General features: G+C 32.7%; 1 protein-coding gene across 1 annotated transcript; it reads left to right on the top strand.

The window, feature by feature from the left end:
• The first annotated feature begins 348 nt into the window (after positions 1 to 348).
• LOC110647463 (receptor-like protein EIX2) lies at positions 349 to 3,489 on the top strand. The gene has a single exon (XM_021801310.2). The coding sequence runs from the start codon at positions 349 to 351 to the stop codon at positions 3,487 to 3,489; it is 3,141 nt and encodes a 1,046-aa protein (XP_021657002.2).
• The last annotated feature ends 4,810 nt before the right edge of the window (positions 3,490 to 8,299 follow it).

Genomic DNA, 8,299 nt, shown 5'->3' on the forward strand with positions numbered 1-8,299 from the left:
CGGCGAATAGGGTTTCATATTGTGAACCGTAGGTGTTGTGAATGGAATAACAAGAATCTCTCATTCTCTCTCATTGGTTCTTTAGCTTTCCCTCTTGTTGGATATCAATTATTTTATTCCTTCTACTTGAATGATGATAATATCAGAGAACATCCGATTATAACCATGTAATCATTTGAATGTTTTGCAGAACAACTTAATTTGGCAATATGACTTGACCATTATTTCTCAGTAGCTGCTTTGCCGAATAGTATCTACAATCTCACAAGAAATGGTCCACCTCTGTAGAAGACGTATATTCTTATCTCAAGATGACAAAAATCATTGTTCGCCACCAGTTGTTATCATATGCCGTTTGGAACCCAGGTGAACAGAACAAGTCCAATGCAACTATCTGATGATTATGTCAATGCATGTTCAATGCTATATATTATGGTAGTCCATCATTCACAGTGGTTCAAAGTTCAAACCATTGGAGCTAAACCAATGGAAACATCATCACTTCTTCAAATATTACTAATTGTCATCAATTTTGCAACAAGACTTGCTCATAATGGCAATGCCCAGTTAGTGAATTGCAAAGCATCCGACAGAGAAGCTCTTATTGAGTTCAAAAATGGACTCTCGGATCCAAATAACCTTCTCTCATCATGGCAAGGAGGCGATTGCTGTCAATGGTGGGGAATAGGCTGCAACAATAGAACTGGAGCTGTAATTACTGTTGATATCCACAACCCAGATCAATTTCCAGGAAAGTTTGCGTTAGGAGGGGAGCTTAGATCATCATTAGCAAAACTAAAGTCCTTGGAATATTTAGACTTGAGTTTTAATGCATTCAATGGCAACCAAATTCCTACATTCTTTGAGTCTTTTGAGAGACTGCGATATCTAAACTTGGCAAATTCTGGATTTGGTGGAAAAATACCTCCAAATTTGGGAAACATCTCTTCCTTGCAGCACCTTGACATCTCTTCCACTTTTGGAGAAAATTTTCTTGATAATCTTGAATGGGTTACTGGCCTCACGTCCCTGAAATATCTAGTGTTGGATGGGGTTGACCTTGCAATGGTAGGATCAAAATGGGTTAGACCACTTAGCATGCTTCCAGCTTTAAGTGAAGTTCACTTATCTGATTGTAACTTACAAAGGTCCACTTTGTTTGTTAGCTTTGCTAATTCTAGTTCACTTGCTGTCATAGACCTCAGTTACAACAACTTGAACTCGATCCCCAGATGGCTTGTGAATATCAGTAGCCTCTTATCTGTTGATCTCAGCTATAACAGCATTCAGGGGAGCAATTCAATTGGTTTTTGCAACCTACCAAATCTGCGGTTCTTGAATATTGGTAACAATAATCTCGGTGTCAGCAGCTATCAACTATTCAAGCAGAGCTGGAGCAAGTTAGAGGTTCTTCAATTGGATAACAATTTTGTGCATGGTAAGCTGCCTGCTTCCATCGGAAACATGACATCTCTCACTCATCTTGATTTGTCCCGCAATTACATTGAAGGTAGTATTCCCAGCTCAATCCGTCCACTGCCTCATTTGCAGAACTTCTTGTTGAGCTGCAATCAGTTGTGTGGTATGCTGCCAAGTTGGTTGGGTCAGCTTCAAAATCTTGTTGAACTTCATTTAAATTCTAACTTGTTCAATGGAACTCTTCCAGACAATTTGGGACAAATCTCAAAGTTGTCAACCCTAGATGTCTCTTCCAATCATTTGACTGGAAACCTCCCTGAAAGTATGGGCAAACTTTCTCTGTTGAAATACCTAGATGTCTCCTCCAATAGGCTGGTTGGTATTGTCTCGGAATCCCACTTTTTAAAGCTAAAAAAGTTGGTGTTCTTGGATTTATCCTTCAACTCTTTGATTTTCAATTTCAGTCCTAATTGGGTTCCTGCATTTCAACTGAAGTCACTCATGATGCGTTCATGCAATTTGGGGCCTTCGTTTCCAGGTTGGCTTAGATCTCAAAGACATATTCTGGAAGTGGATTTATCGAATGCTAATATCTCAGGCTCCATACCCAACTGGTTTTGGGATATTTCTGGCAGTCTCTTTTTGTTAAATTTTTCTTCTAATTTGTTACAAGGTCACTTACCGAGTACTTTCAGTGTAGATTTTTGTGCAAAAGTTGATTTGAGTTTCAATCTTCTTGAAGGTCGCATTCCTCTTCCAAGTAACCAAATTGCAGTATTAAATCTTTCTAATAACAAATTTTCTGGTCCCATCCCGGAAAATGTAGGTGACAACTCACTCATTTTAGTCCTTTCTCTTGCAAGCAACCAAATTACCGGTGCAATCCCAACATCTATTGGGAGAATGCAGGAAGTGCAAGTCATTGATCTCTCAAGGAACAATTTAACAGGACGAATTCCTAAGAGCATAGGGAATTGCAGTTTCTTGCAGGTCCTAGACCTTCAGAACAACTATTTAACGGGGAGAATTCCAAGTTCTTTGGGTCAGCTAACTGTTCTTCATACAATACATCTAAGAAACAACAAGATCACAGGAAAACTACCTTCATCTTTCAAAAATTTGTCAAGGTTGACAACTCTGGACCTTGGTTGCAACAGGTTGACTGGTATAATTCCACAATGGATTGGAGAAGCTTTTCCGGTTCTTAAAATTCTTGACTTGAGGTCAAACGTGTTTTCAGGAGAACTTCCTTCTGCACTTTTGAAACTGAGTTCACTGAATGTCTTGGACCTAGCAGAAAATCAGTTGAGAGGAACCATTCCCACTAACCTTGGTAGTCTTAAATCCATGACACAAGGAAAAAGCATTCGTGAGGACTTACTTTATTTTCTGGGAGATTACTATTACCAAGAACATATAGTTGTGAATACAAAAGGCCAATCTTTAGAGTACACAAGGACACTTTCCTTTCTGACATGCATTGACATTTCTGGAAACTATTTACACGGAGAGCTCCCACATGAAGTAACAAAATTGGAGGGATTGGTGATTTTGAACTTGTCAAGGAATCACATCAGTGGTCAAATTCCTCAGGACATTTCAAAATTATGTCAATTGGCATCCCTGGATCGTTCAAGCAATACGTTTTCAGGTCCACTCCCTCCAAGCATGGTTTCAATGTCATTTTTGGAGTACTTGAACGTATCATACAACAACTTCTCAGGTCTGATCCCTTATTCAGGTCAAATGGCAACTTTTGAGGCTTCTTCTTTTGCAGGAAACCCAAGACTTTGTGGTGCTCCTCTTGTTGTTGAGTGTTTTGTTTCCGATCCCCCTGTTTCAGGAGTCATTAGGGAGATTGACAATCGTTACGCTGTTGACAAGTGGTTTTACCTTGCCATTGGGTTGGGATTCGCAGTCGGTTTGTTGATTCCTTATTTAATTATGTCAACCAAAAGAAGTTGGAGCTTTGTGTACTTCGATTCTGTGGATAAAACCGTTGATGAAATTTTATATTTAGGTTGCAAAACAGCAGCTCATTTTAGGAACTATTGTTTTCATCGTCATTAATCTTGGAGTAATTGTTTTCCTCTCATTAATAATGCTCAATTTGCTCCTATATTTACTGCGCATGTCTAATTTAACTTTTTCTTTTTTAAATTTAAATATATTAAACTACTCATGAAGTGTCTGTTCGGCATTATGTTCAGAGAGTCAAAATTATTTTTTTGAATAAAAATATTATTTTAGATGCAATTATAAAAATAATTTAGAAAAAATTCTTCTATTATTTTAGTGTTGTTATGACTAAAACTTATCAATTTTAATTTTAAATTATTTTTTAATACTCTCTAATAGTATATTTAAAAGATTAATTCTCTCAATAGTAATACTAAATAGGCTGAATTAATTTCAAAATTTAAACTAGCCTATTGTGATTAATTAAAGCAAATAATTCATTTTGTTAAAAATATTTTAAATAGATTATCATCTTTTACAGCATACTCTATATATTTTATTAGCATTTTTTCATCATTACTTTTACTTAAAAAATTTTTAAAAAATGAAAAATATGAAAAAATTTGATTATTCATAAATTTTTAAAAATACTCATAAGCAAGCATAATTAATGTAATATTGAAAGAAACAGTAAATATATAGTTTAAAAAATTTTATTTATTTATTTTAGAGTTTTTATAGTTAAAACTTGTTAAATGTAATTTTAAAATAAGTTTTTAACTAATAGTTTTGAGATAATTTTTTTTAAATAACAGCTTAAATAATAATATTAAATAAATTCTACATAAAATTAGCAAAATCTTCCAAGGTAACTCAGTGTTAATTGAGTTAAAGTTTTTATTTATTTATTTATTTTTTTAGGTAGAGTTAAAGCTAAAATTTATATAACTTGAATAATGAGTTAGCCATATTTAATTATTATGTTATTTGAATTTAGTGAATGACAAATCTAATAGAGTATTTACGTTTTAATAATTTTAAATATATTTCAAATTATATATATATATATATATATATATATATATATATATATATATATATATATAATTTATAAATTGAATTTAAAATAAATTTAAGTGGCAATTAATTATTATAGTCTTAATTTGAAAACTAATAAATATATTTAATTAAATTCTTAATCGTAACTAAACCCGAGTTGAATCCACATTGATTCAATATTTAAAATATTTACATATTTAAGTTAAATTTAAATATGAAAAATTAAACTATTTTTTTATATAAAATAAATGAAATTCTTTGGGTAAAATGGTTATAGTCCCTTTAGACCCGAGACTTAAGGTCATCGATTGATATCCTCAATTTAATCCAATCTTATAGGAAGGAATAATATTTAATCATTATACTGGTGTGGGGAGTTGAATTGGAGTGAGACAAGGATATCTCACCAAATTAACTACTAAGCAATCACACTCAGTGGTAAAAATTAAACTCAATTGAGTTTTAATACTGTTGAGTTTGAATAATATATTAAATTAAATTTATGGCCCTCAATTTGGAACTAATCTCCTTTCCCTTTAAAATTTTAGACTCGAGAGTGAAACAAAAATTTACCATATATAAAAATAAATCTGTGAAATTTTAATAATCTTAATGTTATATAGAATGTAATTAATTAGTGAAATTAACTTGTATTGATTTCACGGTTAATTGCATCAGTCATCCCTGAACTTAGGGGCCTTTTTCATTTTCGTCCCTAAACTTTAGTTTCTTAAAATAAAATTACGCAACTTAAGTTTTATTTCAAGAAAAGTCACTCTTAACTGTAAAATTACTATTTTATCCATATCTGAAAAGAAAAAGTCTCCTCATCACTATAATCATCCTCCACGATAGGCTTTGGCTCAATTTGTGGATCAGCCACAACTTCCCTAAGAGGAGCAGAGAAGAAATCCAGGTAACCACAAAACCCCATCTCATTGTTGATTACAAGTGGGGAAAGACTTTAAAGGGAAAGTTTCAATGTTAAGTGGAAAAAATTGTTGAGAAAATAATGAGAAGAAATCAAATAGATTAGATCTAAATAAAAAACTAAAAAATTCTCAGTCTAATCGCAAAACCCACATCATAAAATAAAATAAACGCCAAAACCCACAGCAAAAAGTTTCAACTTTAATAGATCCTGAACAAAATAGAAGGAAAAACAACACACAAACACAAACTCATTGTATATGAACAAGAATTGCAAAGAAGAAGTTTAGATAAGAAGAAAAACCACAGTAGATAGAGAAAGGAGAGTTACAGTAGAGAGAGAAAGAGAGTTACAAAGAGAAGATGAGTCACGTTTGCATCTGTTCCAACATCTTCAACTACTTTCTAAAAAATTTTTATGCATCTAGCTAAATCTCTAGCCTTTTCCTTGTGTCATTTCTTCCTTCTTCCTTAATAAGCACCGTTCCATCAAATTGGCCATTAATCTCTATTCTTGCTCCACACAATTTCATCAACTTTTTCTTCAGCTTCTCACATCCTCTTCAGAGAAAAAAAAAAAAACTTCTCACATCCTTAGGCCTATATCATTTTAAGAGGTAGATAGGAGGAAGAGGAAGAAGGGGACGGAGGTCGTGGAGGAGAGAGTTGGAAAGGAGAAGGGCAGGGCTGAATAGAAAATCAAGAAGGGGCAAAATAATATTTTTATTCTTATTAAGAGAGAAGGGTAAAAGAGTAATTTTAATTATTTTTAGCCTATAAATTTACTATTGTAGGTGAAAGTGGCTTTTTTTTTAAAATAAACTTAAGTTGAATGATTTTTTTTAAAGAAACTAAAGTTTATGGATGAAAATGAAAAAACTCTCTAAATTCAAGGATGATTGGTGCAATTAACTCATTGATTTCATTGCATTAAACAACGTCTCTTGGATAAGTACAACAAATTCATAAGCTAGCATGACTAGAAGCCCACCACCAGCCCTACAATCAACCCAACCCAACTCAAACCCATAAACCTAAACCTAGGACACCACCACTTGCCCGCAAAACCATTGAAATCTACTGCTTGCAGAAAAGAAACCGCCAATACCACTAAGGGCCTGTTTGGTTTAACTATTGAATACAGCTGATAGCTGTTACTGTTAGCTGATGATAGCTGATTTATGTTAAGTTTTTGGTAAAACTATATTTAGTTGTTACTGTTAATATGTGAAATGACTAATAAGGGTTATATTATATAATTTATTTTATTATTGAAATAAATATAAAATTATAAATTTATTATATTATATTATTTATTTTATTGTTAAATTAAATATACAATTATTAAATTAATTTATTATATTATTAAAATAAATATATAATTATTAATCTATTATATTATATCATTTATTTTATAATTGAAATAAGAAAATAATTAAATTTTTTTAAAAAATAATTAAATAACTTTAAAAATCAAAATAAAATAATAACATAATTATTATTGTTGATAAAGAAAAACTTATAATTAATTTTAAGTTTTTAGATATAAATAAATATTTTATATTTTATGTTATTAACAAAAAATATTTTAACAAAGTTGAAATGTGTTAATTAAAATGTTAAAATTATAAATAAAAATATAAAAGTTTTAATAATATTAATTTTTAAGTTAAATAAAAAGGGATAATATGGTCAAAATAAAAAATAAAATCAAATCAGCTATCAGCTGATGAGAAACAGCTCTAAAAATAGAGCTGATACAAATTACAGTTGATTGATACCATATCAGCTACTCGTTAGCTATCAGTTTTATTTTTTTAAACATACCAAATACTCTAGTTCACTTTCACCTGTTTGGATGTCTATTAGCTATCAGGTACACCCAACAGGTGAACCAAACACCCCCTGAGTAGTGTAGCCGATTACCGAGGGCCAAAGCCGATGTAGGCGTAGCAATTGAGAGAGAAGAACGGGAACATCACAGATAAATTGCAATTTTCGAAAACAAATCAAGCATGCCTAGTCACTGCTGACCCCTTAGCCACTAATCCAGCCAACAAAAGCATTCTAGGAAGAAAAGGAGATGAAAATGCAGAGGGCTAAGGCATGTCAGTCTAACATAGCCTTAGGTCAACTCTACAGGACTCCTTTGTAAGCTCCCTTTCCTCACTATGAAAACTCCACTAGTAAGTCAGAAACCAACCAAACACAGGGTATTTAAAACTCTGCTCTCATCATTTCATTGCCCTTGCACAAACTAAAAACCAAACTTTACACACCGTACCTAGGGAAGGAGGAGAGTTGACTCTCCTCCCCTACCTCGAAGGGCAAGAAAAGCCAAGCAAGAAACAACCTCAATAGTACTGAGAAAGGACAAAAAAAAAAAAACCAAATGAGAGAAATTTTCTTTCTCTTAAAAAAGGGGAAATTACCTAGAGGGTGTGATTTAAAAACTAAATTACCAAAAGGGGGTGAGGGAAAAATTATTTATCAAAAGGGGGTATTTTTTATGACGTGAAGGAGAGAGACAGGCAGACTCAATCATAAGTAGCGGCTAGGGACCGACTTGTAATAAAAAACATTCTTTTGGACTGAAATGTAAAAAAAAAAAAATTAAAACGGCAGAGGAGCTGGGTGCTACCCATAGTAGAGTCTACTTACAATGAACAGTGTAAATTCTCTCATTTTGTGAAAAAGGCATCTCGTTTTACAAAAAAAGTAAAAATGCCAAAAAAAAAAAAGAAGTGTGGCAGCTGGGTGCTACTCATGGTAGCGTCTAGCTGCCACGTGAATAGTCTAGATTCTCCCACTTTTCGAAAAGTGTAGATAGCAGGCAGCTGGGTGCTACTCATGGTAGAGTCTAGTTGCAGTGAACAGTAAAGAATCTCCACACTTGTTGAAAAAAAAGAGGCAAGCAGCTAGGTGCTACAAA

Source organism: Hevea brasiliensis, chromosome 8 (genome assembly GCF_030052815.1).
Source record: "Hevea brasiliensis isolate MT/VB/25A 57/8 chromosome 8, ASM3005281v1, whole genome shotgun sequence".
NCBI classification, from domain to species: domain Eukaryota; kingdom Viridiplantae; phylum Streptophyta; class Magnoliopsida; order Malpighiales; family Euphorbiaceae; genus Hevea; species Hevea brasiliensis.